The sequence below is a fragment of the Lepidochelys olivacea genome (genome assembly GCF_965140295.1).
Source record: "Lepidochelys olivacea isolate rLepOli2 genome assembly, chromosome: 8".
Classification (NCBI taxonomy): Eukaryota; Metazoa; Chordata; order Testudines; family Cheloniidae; genus Lepidochelys; species Lepidochelys olivacea.
Genome location: NC_140418.1, coordinates 39,228,020 through 39,242,381, shown reverse-complemented (window position 1 = coordinate 39,242,381; position 14,362 = coordinate 39,228,020). Strand labels below are relative to the sequence as shown.

General features: G+C 55.1%; 1 protein-coding gene across 1 annotated transcript in view; it reads left to right on the top strand.

Annotated features, from left to right (window-relative positions):
- LOC311525459 (START domain-containing protein 10-like) overlaps positions 1 to 14,362 on the top strand; it is a 46,264-nt gene that overhangs the window by 27,608 nt on the left and 4,294 nt on the right. Inside the window, exons 2-4 of the mRNA XM_084637634.1 lie at positions 10,966 to 11,113; positions 12,057 to 12,160; positions 12,487 to 12,604. Of these exons, the coding sequence (XP_084493760.1) occupies positions 10,966 to 11,113; positions 12,057 to 12,160; positions 12,487 to 12,604 (370 nt within the window). The remainder of the gene's footprint in view (positions 1 to 10,965; positions 11,114 to 12,056; positions 12,161 to 12,486; positions 12,605 to 14,362) is intronic.

Genomic DNA, 14,362 nt, shown 5'->3' with positions numbered 1-14,362 from the left:
CCAGGCGTTCCCCTTTGGAGGGGGTTCTCCCTATTTCCCCGCTGGGAGGCCCCCTGGTGACTCTCTCTCTGCATCGGGGGGGGGCCTGTTCTTTTGGGGCTCCTCCCGGCTACCCCCTGACCGACTGTTCACAAACTCGTCGGCCAGCTGCCCTGCGTGCTGGGGGTTCTCGAGCTTTTTGTCCACCAACCACAGCCTCAGGTCGGAAGGGCACTGTTCATACAGTTGCTCCAGTACGATTAGGTCAAGCAGGTCCTCTTTAGCTTGGGCCCCAGCTGTCCACTTGCGGCATACCCCTGCATCCGGTTGACCAGTTGTAGGTAGGTGACCTCAGGCGTTTTACGCTGACTCCGGAACCTTCTCCGGTACATCTCGGGGGTCAGCCCAAACTCACGGAGCAGGGCCTGTTTGAACAGTTCATAGTCCCCTGCCTCCGGCCCTGTCATCCGGCTGTACACCTCCACGGCTTTGGGGTCCAGTAAGGGGGTGAGGAACTGGAGCCTGTCTGCGGGGTCAACCCTGTGCATCTCGCAGGCATTCTCAAAGGCTGTCAGGAAGCTATCTATGTCCTCCCCCTCCTTACGCTGGGCCAGGAAGCACTTATCAAAGTTCCTTGCAGTCTTGGGTCCCCCCTCACTCACCACAGCCGGGGCCCCACTGCTCCTCAGCCTGGCCAGCTCCAGTTCATGCTGTCTTTGTTTCTCCTTCTCCTGACGTTCATGTTGACGTTGTTTCTCCTTCTCCACCTGCTCATGTTGACGTTGTTTTTCATGATCCTCCAGCTCCCTCATTTTCATCTCCCTCTCCCATTCCAGCCGCCTCCGCTCCAGAGATGGGGAGCTCTGCCGGGAGGATCCCCTGCTGGCTGCTGGGGTCAGGGTGCCCTCGGTATTCGCTGGGCTTCCCCCAACCCCTCCCCTAGGCATAGGTAGGAAGGGTCTCGGGATGTCCTCGGCAGCAGTCTGACCCCTCCCAGCCCGGTCAGGCCCCAGGGCCCACGCTGCGTCTGCCGGGCGGCTCCCCTCAGGGACAGGGATCGGGTCATCCAAGCGATCCCTCTCCTCCAACTGGGCAATCAGCTGTTCCTTGGTGGACCTCCCGATGCGCAGCCCCCTCTGCCTGCACAGCTCCACCAGGTCACTCTTAAGGCGTTTAGCGTACATCTCCCTGCTGGTCACTCGCAGGCCGGGCAGCTTCCCACGGTTTCCAGGAAAAGCCCTTAGTGTGCCAGTCCTTCTTGAGGTCACCGACTCTTTGCCAGGGTCAAGCTGCAGACTCCTCCGCCCCTGGGACCACTCGCTGCAATCCCCCGGGGGACCCTGTTACTGCAAAAGTCCTTCTCTCTGGTCACACATTCCCAGGGGTTAACTGCCCCCGGAAACCGTCTCTCTCTGAATCTTCAGCACGCCTGGTCCCTGTCAATTCCCCTTCGTTTTACTGTTCCCCAGTCACTTACTGCAGGAAGCGCCATTCACGGGGTGCAGTACATCCCACCGCTACCACCAGTTGTCACGGAGTGTGGGGGAGTCCAGGCCCTGCACCCCTCTTGCTGGGATCCACTGAGACTCTCAGCCAGCCAGTAAAACAGAAGGTTTATTGGACAACAGGAACACAGCCCCCAACAGAGCTTGTGGGTACAACCAGGACCCCTCAATCACGTCCTTCTGGGGGAGCAGGGAGCTTAGACCCCAGCCCTGGGGTTCCCTGTGTTCCTCCACCCAGCCCCAAACTGAAAACTAAACCCACCCAGCAGGTTCCCTGCTGCAGTCTCCGTCCACATTCCTGGGCAGAGGTGTTACCTCCCCCTCCCCCTCCTGGCTCAGGTGAGAGGCTCTCAGGTCTCCCATCCCCAGGGCACATTCCCAGGTCAACACTCCCCCCTCCCTGCTGAGTCACATGGTCACAAAGAAAAGGAGTACTTGTGGCACCTTAGAGACTAACCAATTTATTAGAGCATAAGCTTTCGTGAGCTACAGCTCACTTCCTCAGATGCATATCGTGGAAACTGCAGCAGGCTTAAGCATCTGAGGATATGCATCTGAGGAAGTGAGCTGTAGCTCACGAAAGCTTATGCTCTAATAAATTGGTTAGTCTCTAAGGTGCCACAAGTACTCCTTTTCTTTTTGCGAATACAGACTAACACGGCTGTTACTCTGAAATGGTCACAAAGGTTGATTTGGGAGGGTAGGGGGAGATCGGCTGCCTTCAGTGTTCACAGCCCCAGGGCCCACCTCTCACACCCTCACCTGGTGGCAGAGATCTCCCGCTCAGCATGCAGCTGCCCCTTGTCTCAGGGAGTGAGAAGCCAAGCCACTGGGCAAAACAAGGCATGCCCAGGCAAGCGCTCTGACAGCTCCGGGCCACCCCAGCACCAGTGCCAACCTGTGTGTGTATATTCTACCTCCTGGGAGCTGGGCCAGTGCTCGTTGCCTACAGCTTCCTGGGGCAGAGAGTAGCTAGTACCTCAAATACCCCAGCCCCAGCAGGGCCTCAGGGGTCTGTCCCCTTGCAGTGAGGGTGGGTGGGATGGCTCCAGGACACTCCCCAAAAGCCCCCCACACAGCTAGGTCAGGAGCTGGAGCCACCAGCCAGCTTCCTGCCCTGCCAGCAGCAGTGGGAACAGACCCACCCCCTCTGGGCCTGGAACATGAGCCTCGCCTGTCTGAGCTGCTGGACCCACTGTGAGCTCCGAGCCAGTGGAGTGCTCTGTGTGCCAGCCCCTGGAAGGGGACAGAGAGCTGTGCTCCATGAGCCTGGGGGACACACAGCCCCAGCCCGGAGAACAGAGCAGAAAGCCACAACCTCTGGGCAGGCAGAAGAGCCTCAGCAGGGCTGGGATCCCAGGAACTTCCTCCCAATCACCGCCGTCTGTCCTGCCCACCCTGCCACTGATAGTGAAATGCACCGGAAGCAGCGAACACAGGCTCCGGGGCAGACCCAGCGTGGCCCCTGACCCCGCAGCAGCAGGACCTGCTCCCAGCACAAGTCGGGCCCACATGATCAGACCCACAGAGGGCAGGTATGGTCGTTCCTGCCAGAGATCTCGGTGAGGGGCACTGCTCAGAGCCCAGATGGAACGGTCAGACATCCAAGGAGAGACCAAAGCCCATGCCAGGGTGCAGCCCGTCACCCTGAGTGCCCTCTGGGGATGGGGATGGGCTCAGTTGTGGCATTTGGCTTGGCTTGGTTTTTTATTATGCATTTAATTCCAGCCTCTGCCATGTTCCAGAGGTAACCCCTTGGGATCCCTGGCCCAGGTCATGTGACTGGGGCAAGGGAACAAAGCCAGCATCCCTGGGTGTCACACATTAATTCCCCAGGCCCCTCCCCCTGCTCTCAGGCTCCCATAAGCCCACTGCATCGCCAGCTGGCTGTACATCCAGCAGAATCCACCCTGGCCCGGCTCTGTGTGACTGAAGAGTGGGTTTGGGAGCTGAGGCAGAGCTGGACAGGCAGGCACCCAGACTCAGGTTGCTGTTAATGGAGCATGACCACTGGGAGGGTCCCTTCAGCCGTGCTGGAAAGTCGGATGTTTGAAAACCCCGCTTTAGAAACCCATTACCTAGAGGAGAGGCAATCAGTTGTTCTCCTTAGCCCCAGGACAGGACAAGAAGCAATCGGCTTCAGTTGCAGCCTGGATGGTTCAGGTTGGACATTAGGAAACATTCCCTACCAGCCAGGGTAGTTAAGCACTTGAATAAATTGCCCAGGGAGGTTGTGGATTCTGCCAGTGGAATTTAAAGAGCTGGTTAGACAAACACTCATCAGGGATGGTCATAAGAACAGCCATACTGGGTCAGACCAAAGGTCCATCTAGCTCAGTATCCTGTCTTCTGACAGTGGCCAATGCCAGGTGTCCCAGAGGGAATGAACAGAACAGGTATCATCAAATGATCCACCCCCCTGTCGTCCATTCCCAGCTTCTGTCAATCAAAGGCAAGGGACACCATCCCTGCCCATCCTGTCTAATAGCCATTGATGGACCTATCCTCTATGAATTTATCTAGTTCTTTTTTGAACCCTGTTATAGTCTTGGCCTTCACAACATCCTCTGGCAAGGAGTTCCACAGGTTGACTGTGCATTGTGTGAAAAAATATTTCCTTTTTTTTTGTTTGTTTTAAACCTGCTGCCTATTAATTTCATTTGGTGTCCCTTAGTTCTTGTGTTATGAGAAGGAGTAAATAACACTTCCTTATTTAGTTTCTCCACACCAGTCATGATTTTATAGACCTTTATCATATCTCCCCTTAGATGTCTTATCTAAGCTGAAAAGTCCTAGTCTTATTAATCTCTCCTCATATGGAAGCTGTTCCATACTCCTAATCATTTTTGTTACCCTTTTCTGAACCTTTTCGAATTCCAATATATCTTTTTCGAGATGGGGCGACCACATCTGCAGGCAGAATTCAAGATGTGGGTGTACCATGGATTTATATAGAGGCAATATGATATTTTCTCTCATTAGCTATCCCTTTCTTAATGATTCCCAACATTTTGTTCGCTTTTTAGCCTACCACTGCACATTGAGTGGATGTTTACAGAGAACTCCAGGAAGTTTTTGGAAAGCGTAGGGGACAATTTTCATGTTCTCTCCACAGGTATCGTTGCGGAGAGTGGACCAGATGATATGTCTGGGGCGAGAAAGCAGAAGGAGACTCCGCTGGTTGGAAGGCATGAGATGCGCTGTCCTGAGGTTGGGGGTTCCACGACCACCACTCCCAAGAGGAGAAGGCGGGTGGTGGTGGTCGGGGACTCTCTCCTCCGGGGGACTGAGTCATCTATCTGCCGCCCTGACCGGGAAAACCGAGAAGTCTGCTGCTTGCCAGGGTCTAAGATTCGCGATGTGACGGAGAGACTGCCGAGACTCATCAAGCCCTCGGATCGCTACCCCTTCCTGCTTCTCCACGTGGGCACCAATGATACTGCCAAGAATGATCTTGAGCGGATCACTGCGGACTATGTGGCTCTAGGAAGAAGGATAAAGGAGTTGGAGGCGCAAGTGGTGTTCTCGTCCATCCTCCCCGTGGAAGGAAAAGGCCTAGGTAGGGAGCGTCGAATCGTGGAAGTCAACGAATGGCTACGCAGGTGGTGTCGGAGAGAAGGCTTTGGTTTCTTTGACCATGGGATGGTGTTCCATGAAGGAGGAGTGCTGGGCAGAGACGGGCTCCATCTTACGAAGAGAGGGAAGAGCATCTTTGCCAGCAGGCTGGCTAACCTAGTGAGGAGGGCTTTAAACTAGGTTCACCGGGGGAAGGAGACCAAAGCCCTGAGGTAAGTGGGAAAGCGGGATACCGGGAGGAAGCACAGGCAGGAATGTCTGTGGGGGGAGGGCTCCTGCCTCATACTGGCAATGAGGGGCGATCAACAGGTTATCTCAAGTGCTTATATACAAATGCACAAAGCCTTGGAAACAAGCAGGGAGAACTGGAGGTCCTGGTGATGTCAAGGAACTATGACGTGATCGGAATAACAGAGACTTGGTGGGATAACTCACATGACTGGAGTACTGTCATGGATGGTTATAAACTGTTCAGGAAGGACAGGCAGGGCAGAAAAGGTGGGGGAGTAGCACTGTATGTAAGGGAGCAGTATGACTGCTCAGAGCTCCGGTACGAAACTGCAGAAAAACCTGAGTGTCTCTGGATTAAGTTTAGAAGTGTGTGCAACAAGAGTGATGTAGTGGTGGGAGTCTGCTATAGACCACCGGACCAGGGGGATGAGGTGGATGAGGCTTTCTTCCGGCAGCTCACGGAAGCTACTAGATCGCATGCCCTGATTCTCATGGGTGACTTTAATTTTCCTGATATCTGCTGGGAGAGCAATACAGCGGTGCATAGACAATCCAGGAAGTTTTTGGAAAGCGTAGGGGACAATTTCCTGGCGCAAGTGCTAGAGGAGCCAACTAGGGGGGGCGTTTTTCTTGACCTGCTGCTCACAAACCGGGTAGAATTAGTGGGGGAAGCAAAAGTGGATGGGAATCTGGGAGGCAGTGACCATGAGTTGGTTGAGTTCAGGATCCTGACGCAGGGAAGAAAGGTAAGCAGCAGGATAAGGACCCTGGACTTCAGGAAAGCAGACTTCGACTCCCTCAGGGAACGGATGGCCAGGATCCCCTGGGGGACTAACTTGAAGGGGAAAGGAGTCCAGGAGAGCTGGCTGTATTTCAAGGAATCCCTGTTGAGGTTACAGGGACAAACCATCCCAATGAGTCGAAAGAATAGTAAATATGGCAGGCGACCAGCTTGGCTTAATGGTGAAATCCTAGCGGATCTTAAACATAAAAAAGAAGCTTACAAGAAGTGGAAGGTTGGACATATGACTAGGGAAGAGTATAAAAATATTGCTCGGGCATGTAGGAATGAAATCAGGAGGGCCAAATCGCACCTGGAGCTGCAGCTAGCGAGAGACGTCAAGAGTAACAAGAAGGGTTTCTTCAGGTATGTTGGCAACAAGAAGAAAGCCAAGGAAAGTGTGGGCCCCTTACTGAATGAAGGAGGCAACCTAGTGACAGAGGATGTGGAAAAAGCTAATGTACTCAATGCTTTTTTTGCCTCTGTTTTCACTAACAAGGTCAGCTCCCAGACTGCTGCGCTGGGCATCACAAAATGGGGAAGAGATGGCCAGCCCTCTGTGGAGATAGAGGCGGTTAGGGACTATTTAGAAAAGCTGGACGTGCACAAGTCCATGGGGCCGGACGAGTTGCATCCGAGAGTGCTGAAGGAATTGGCGGTTGTGATTGCAGAGCCACTGGCCATTATCTTTGAAAACTCGTGGCGAACCGGGGAAGTCCCGGATGACTGGAAAAAGGCTAATGTAGTGCCAATCTTTAAAAAAGGGAAGAAGGAAGATCCTGGGAACTACAGGCCAGTCAGCCTCACCTCAGTCCCTGGAAAAATCATGGAGCAGGTCCTCAAAGAATCAATCCTGAAGCACTTGCATGAGAGGAAAGTGATCAGGAACAGTCAGCATGGATTCACCAAGGGAAGGTCATGCCTGACTAATCTAATCGCCTTTTATGATGAGATTATTCGTTCTGTGGATGAAGGGAAAGCAGTGGATGTATTGTTTCTTGACTTTAGCAAAGCTTTTGACACGGTCTCCCATAGTATTCTTGTCAGCAAGTTAAGGAAGTATGGGCTGGATGAATGCACTATAAGGTGGGTAGAAAGCTGGCTAGATTGTCGGGCTCAACGGGTAGTGATCAATGGCTCCATGTCTAGTTGGCAGCCGGTATCAAGTGGAGTGCCCCAAGGGTCGGTCCTGGGGCCGGTTTTATTCAATATCTTCATAAATGATCTGGAGGATGGTGTGGATTGCACTCTCAGCAAATTTGCGGATGATACTAAACTGGGAGGAGTGGTAGATACGCTGGAGGGGAGGGATAGGATACAGAAGGACCTAGACCAATTGGAAGATTGGGCCAAAAGGAATCTGATGAGGTTCAATAAGGATAAGTGCAGGGTCCTGCACTTAGGACGGAAGAACCCAATGCACAGCTACAGACTAGGGACCGAATGGCTAGGCAGCAGTTCTGCGGAAAAAGACCTAGGGGTGACAGTGGACGAGAAGCTGGATATGAGTCAGCAGTGTGCCCTTGTTGCCAAGAAGGCCAATGGCATTTTGGGATGTATAAGTAGGGGCATAGCGAGCAGATCGAGGGACGTGATCGTTCCCCTCTATTCGACATTGGTGAGGCCTCATCTGGAGTACTGTGTCCAGTTTTGGGCCCCACACTTCAAGAAGGATGTGGATAAATTGGAGAGAGTCCAGCGAAGGGCAACAAAAATGATTAGGGGACTGGAACACATGAGTTATGAGGAGAGGCTGAGGGAGCTGGGATTGTTTAGTCTGCAGAAGAGAAGAATGAGGGGGGATTTGATAGCTGCTTTCAACTACCTGAAAGGGGGTTCCAAAGAGGATGGCTCTAGACTGTTCTCAATGGTAGCAGATGAGAGAACGAGGAGTAATGGTCTCAAGTTGCAGTGGGGGAGGTTTAGATTGGATATTAGGAAAAACTTTTTCACTAAGAGGGTGGTGAAACACTGGAATGCGTTACCTAGGGAGGTGGTAGAATCTCCTTCCTTAGAGGTTTTTAAGGTCAGGCTTGACAAAGCCCTGGCTGGGATTATTTAACTGGGAATTGGTCCTGCTTTGAGCAGGGGGTTGGACTAGATGACCTTCTGGGGTCCCTTCCAACCCTGATATTCTATGATTCTATGATTCTATGAATTTCCTGGCGCAAGTGCTAGAGGAGCCAACTAGGGGGGGGCGCTTTTCTTGACCTGCTGCTCACAAACCGGGTAGAATTAGTGGGGGAAGCAAAAGTGGATGGGAATCTGGGAGGCAGTGACCATGAGTTGGTTGAGTTCAGGATCCTGACGCAGGGAAGAAAGGTAAGCAGCAGGATATGGACCCTGGACTTCAGGAAAGCAGAGTTCGACTCTCTCAGGGAACGGATGGCCAGGATCCCCTGGGGGACTAACTTGAAGGGGAAAGGAGTCCAGGAGAGCTGGCTGTATTTCAAGGAATCCCTGTTGAGGTTACAGGGACAAACCATCCCAATGAGTTGAAAGAATAGTAAATATGGCAGGCAACCAGCTCGGCTTAATGGTGAAATCCTAGCGGATCTTAAACATAAAAAAGAAGCTTACAAGAAGTGGAAGGTTGGACATATGACCAGGGAAGAGTATAAAAATATTGCTCGGGCATGTAGGAATGATATCAGGAGGGCCAAATCGCACCTGGAGCTGCAGCTAGCAAGAGATGTTAAGAGTAACAAGAAGGGTTTCTTCAGGTATGTTGGCAACAAGAAGAAAGCCAAGGAAAGTGTGGGCCCCTTACTGAATGAGGGAGGCAACCTAGTGACAGTGGATGTGGAAAAAGCTAATGTACTCAATGCTTTTTTTGCCTCTGTTTTCACTAACAAGGTCAGCTCCCAGACTGCTGCGCTGGGCATCACAAAATGGGGAAGAGATGGCCAGCCCTCTGTGGAGATAGAGGTGGTTAGGGACTATTTAGAAAAGCTGGACGTGCACAAGTCCATGGGGCCGGACGAGTTGCATCCGAGAGTGCTGAAGGAATTGGCGGCTGTGATTGCAGAGCCATTGGCCATTATCTTTGAAAACTCGTGGCGAACCGGGGAAGTCCCGGATGACTGGAAAAAGGCTAATGTAGTGCCAATCTTTAAAAAAGGGAAGAAGGAAGATCCTGGGAACTACAGGCCAGTCAGCCTCACCTCAGTCCCTGGAAAAATCATGGAGCAGGTCCTCAAAGAATCAATCCTGAAGCACTTGCATGAGAGGAAAGTGATCAGGAACAGCCAGCATGGATTCACCAAGGGAAGGTCATGCCTGACTAATCTAATCGCCTTTTATGATGAGATTACTGGTTCTGTGGATGAAGGGAAAGCAGTGGATGTATTGTTTCTTGACTTTAGCAAAGCTTTTGACACCGTCTCCCACAGTATTCTTCTCAGCAAGTTAAGGAAGTATGGGCTGGATGAATGCACTATAAGGTGGGTAGAAAGCTGGCTAGATTGTCGGGCTCAACGGGTAGTGATCAATGGCTCCATGTCTAGTTGGCAGCCGGTATCAAGTGGAGTGTCCCAAGGGTCGGTCCTGGGGCCGGTTTTGTTCAATATCTTCATAAATGATCTGGAGGATGGTGTGGATTGCACTCTCAGCAAATTTGCGGATGATACTAAACTGGGAGGAGTGGTAGATACGCTGGAGGGGAGGGATAGGATACAGAAGGACCTAGACAAATTGGAGAATTGGGCCAAAAGAAATCTGATGAGGTTCAATTAGGATAAGTGCAGGGTCCTGCACTTAGGACGGAAGAACCCAATGCACAGCTACAGACTAGGGACCGAATGGCTAGGCAGCAGTTCTGCGGAAAAGGACCTAGGGGTGACAGTGGACGAGAAGCTGGATATGAGTCAGCAGTGTGCCCTTGTTGCCAAGAAGGCCAATGGCATTTTGGGATGTATAAGTAGGGGCATAGCGAGCAGATCGAGGGACGTGATCGTTCCCCTCTATTCGACATTGGTGAGGCCTCATCTGGAGTACTGTGTCCAGTTCTGGGCCCCACACTACAAGAAGGATGTGGATAAATTGGAGAGAGTCCAGCGAAGGGCAACAAAAATGATTAGGGGACTGGAACACATGACTTATGAGGAGAGGCTGAGGGAGCTGGGATTGTTTAGCCTGCAGAAGAGAAGAATGAGGGGGGATTTGATAGCTGCTTTCAACTACCTGAAAGGGGGTTCCAAAGAGGATGGCTCTAGACTGTTCTCAATGGTAGCAGATGAGAGAACGAGGAGTAATGGTCTCAAGTTGCAGTGGGGGAGGTTTAGATTGGATATTAGGAAAAACTTTTTCACTAAGAGGGTGGTGAAACACTGGAATGCGTTACCTAGGGAGGTGGTAGAATCTCCTTCCTTAGAGGTTTTTAAGATCAGGCTTGACAAAGCCCTGGCTGGGATGATTTAACTGGGAATTGGTCCTGCTTCGGGCAGGGGGATGGACTAGATGACCTTCTGGGGTCCCTTCCAACCCTGATATTCTATGAACTATCCACAATGACTCCAAGATCTCTTTCTAGAGTGGTAAGAGTTCATTTAGACCCCATTATTTTATATGTATAGTTAGTCCTGGCTCAGTGCCGGGGGCTGGACTACATGCCCTCTGGAGGGCCCTTCCAGCCCTAGATTGTGGTTATCCTAGCCCGCACTATGCTGAGCCATCCCCCATACATAACCACACACTAGCCGCGATGAGCCACACTACCCCTTTGTGCCGATGTACCTGACATGCATGGTCAGATGGCTGTTGTCAGACGCATGTGCCCCTCTCTTACACTTGCCCCTGGCGTGCCCTGCCCGTGCCCCCAAGCCTGTGCAGGCGTGTTGGGCTCCTGTCAGTGCCTCGCTGACTGCTGGCCCTCCCTCCATCATTCCCTTGCAGCTGCGCATCGCCTGCAAGGACGTGCCGGCCGCGACGCTCTACGACGTGCTGCATGACACCCACTACCGCAAGAAATGGGACTCCAACGTCATCGAGACCTATGACATCGGGCGCCTGACGGCCAACGCTGATGTGGGATACTATGCCTGTGAGTAGGGGCAACGGGGGGCTGGGGAGGTGGTGGAACAACCCTCCCCTCCCCTGGGCCCCTCACCTGCCACCCTTCCCGTCAGGCAGGGCCTCAGCCCTAGTGTTGCCAGGCATCTGGTTTTGGACCAGAAAAGGGACCCTAGCACCTCCGGTCGGCATCTGGGCTGTTAAAAGTCTGGTCGGCGGTTCAGCGGGGCTAAGGCAGGCTCCCTGCCTGCCCTGGTTCCGCGCTGTTCCCGAAGGAGCCACAAGGTCCCTGCGGCCCATAGGCAGCCAGAGAGCCTCCACGCACTGCCCCCGCCCAAGTGTCAGCTCCGCAGCTCCCATTGGCTGGGAACTGTGACGAATGGGAGCTGCGGCAGCTGGTGCCTGAGGACACAAAGGCACTGCACAGAGCCGCCTGGCTGCCTATGTGCCTAGAGGCCGCAGGGACCTGGCAGCCACTTCCTCGGAGCCGCTGTAAGTGCCGCTAGGACCTCGCACCCCCTCCCACACCCCAATCCCCTGCCCCAGCCCAGAGCCCTCTCCTGCTTCCCAGACCCCTCATCTCCAGCCTGCACCCCCCCTGCACCCCAACCCTCTGGCCCAGTCTGGAGTCCCCTCCCACACCCCAAGCCCCTCATTCCTGGCCCCGCCCAGAGCCTGCACCCACAGCCCAGAGCCCATACCTGCTCCCTCTCCCCAACCCCAGCCCGGTGAAAGTGCGTGAGGGTGGGGAAGAGTAGCAATGGAGGGAGTGGGAAATGGAGCAAGTGGGGGGCAGGGCCTCTGAGAAGGGGCGGGGCAGCGTTTGGTTTTGTGTGATTAAAAGGTTGGGAACCGTACGTGGCCCTGCGCGAGGTCCTAGCTGTGCGAGTGAACCCAGGGCGGAATGTCCCTGGGAGGGGGTGGGGGGACATGGCTGCAGGTGCTTGGGGTATAACAGACTCTCTCCCTTGCAGGGAAGTGCCCGAGCCCCCTGAAGAACAGGGACTTCGTCACCCTGCGCTCCTGGCTGCCCCTGGGCAACGACTACATGATCATCAACTACAGCGTCAAGCACCCGGTGAGCCCCTGCCCTGCCAATTGCAGCTCTGCTCCTGCTGCCTGGCACCACCCAGGGGAGCCGGGCCTCTACTGTACACCACCTCTCCTGCCAGCTTGTCTGCCCAGCCTGGCATCAGGCACTGGACTTTTGGCTCAGGGGTAGGGCTCAGGGCAATGCTGGTGGGAAAGGCCCAGCCAGGCCAAGCCTTGGTGCTGGCCTGGCCTCCCAGCCACAGGAGGCACAACTTGAGGCAGAGCGGGCTGGAGCATGGCCCCTGTGTGGCGTGGCTGCCCGGTGAGCCTGTGCACAGCAGGCACTGAGCTGTGTGCGGTGTCTCTCTGCAGAAGTACCCACCGCGGAAGGACTTTGTGAGGGCTGTGTCTCTGCAGACGGGCTACCTGGTCAGGGCCAACGGACCCCACGGCTGCACCCTCTACTACCTCACCCAGGTGGACCCCCGAGGTGAGCACCCAGCATGGCACATGAGCCAGGGGGAATGCTGCAGTTCCTTCTGCTGGGGCAGAGGTGGCTTGGGGGGCAGAGGCAGCTCCATGCAGGGGGAGGTAATGCTTGACATGCTGTACCTGGGGGGAAACACCCCCGCAAAGCGATGGGGCCAATTTCTTGGCACCCCCCAAACACAAAGTTGGTGATGAACAGTGAAGCAAGAACATGGAGCATCCCCGGGGGGCCTGTCCCCAAGGGAGTAGCCAGCCCTTTGCTTCCCTTCCCTTCCCAGTCGGGGCAGGGGAGATCAGTAGGGCAGCAGAAGACTATGTGAGAGCCAGACAGACAGTCACACTGAGCTCCACCTGTCTGCCCAGTGCCCATGGGCTGGTGGGGCTTGCTGCCCACTCCCCCTGCCCCCCATCCCTTTTCTCCGCTAGGCTCCCTTGGGGACACTGCTGCACTCCTGTGCCCGCCTTGGGTGGCCTGGCCCATTGGTTAGTGTTTGCCAGCTGCTGTGCCCTGTGCTCGGCTCCACCCGGCTCGCACCATGGTTATGTGCTGCAGCCTTCTCTTCCCTGCCCTCACATCAGAACTAGCCCCTGGTCCCCCACCCCCGAGCCCATCTCCAGGCACCAGCTTTCTGGCATGGAGAATGGGGCAGCAGTCCCACGGCGGCAATTCGGCGGCATCTGCTTGGGGCGGCAAAATTGGTAGAGCCACCTCTGTCTCCAGGGCACTGACAGCCCCACAGCCGTGCTCCCTGAGCCCATCCCCAGGGCACTGCCAGCTCCACAGCCCTGCCCCCCAAGCTCTGAGCCCATCCCCAGGGCACTGACAGCCCCACAGCCCTGCCCCCCCAAGCTCTGAGCCCATCCCCAGGGCACTGACAGCCCCACAGCCGTGCTCCCTGAGCCCATCCCCAGGGCACTGCCAGCTCCACAGCCCTGCCCCCCAAGCTCTGAGCCCATCCCCAGGGCACTGCCAGCCCCACAGCCCTGCCCCCTGAGCCCATCCCCAGGGCACTGACAGCCCCACAGCATGCCCCCTCCAAGCCCATCCCCAGGGCACTGCTAGCCACACAGCCCTACCCCCCAAGCTCTGACTCCATCCCCAGGGCCCTGCCAAGCCCCACAGCCCTGTCCCTGAGCCCATCCCCAGGGCACTGCCAGCCCCATAGCCCTGCCCTCCAAGTTCTGGAGGCTGCTGTTGGCTAAGCAGCTGTTGATATAGGTTTCAGGGTTCCAGGGCAGACCAAACCTGCCCCCTCCCTCAGGGAGCAGCCCGGTGGTGCTGAGGCTCATGGGATTTCTGTTGCTGGGGGGGCGCACTGAGTACCCCTGGACTGATGTCACTGAGGTGGGGAGGAAGCTATAGAGGGCCAGAGTCCAGCCCTCTGCCCTGCTCAGCCCACAAGAAGAGACAGGTCCCTAGCCACTCCGAACAGTGCTGAGGAGGGAGCCCCCCTTCAGCCATGGGGCTGGGCACCCCACAACTCTAGCACTGGGATCAGTCAGGAGCCACCACAGCAATGGGGCTGAGAGGGGCACTCAGCCAGCTAGGAAAGGCTTGGCCCCTGGCTTATCCTGCAAGATCTGGTACCTCCTCTGCCTGCCTTGGGTGTGGTTGCTGGGCCAGCAGACCCAGCCCAGCTGGGGAGCTCTCACCTCCTTCCCAGAGCTCAGCTGGATGGTTATGGTTAATTACAGCTGCAGCCAGTATCCTTGGAGCTGCTCAGACCTCCCACCTGAGCCCTGCCCCAAGGAGCTCCCT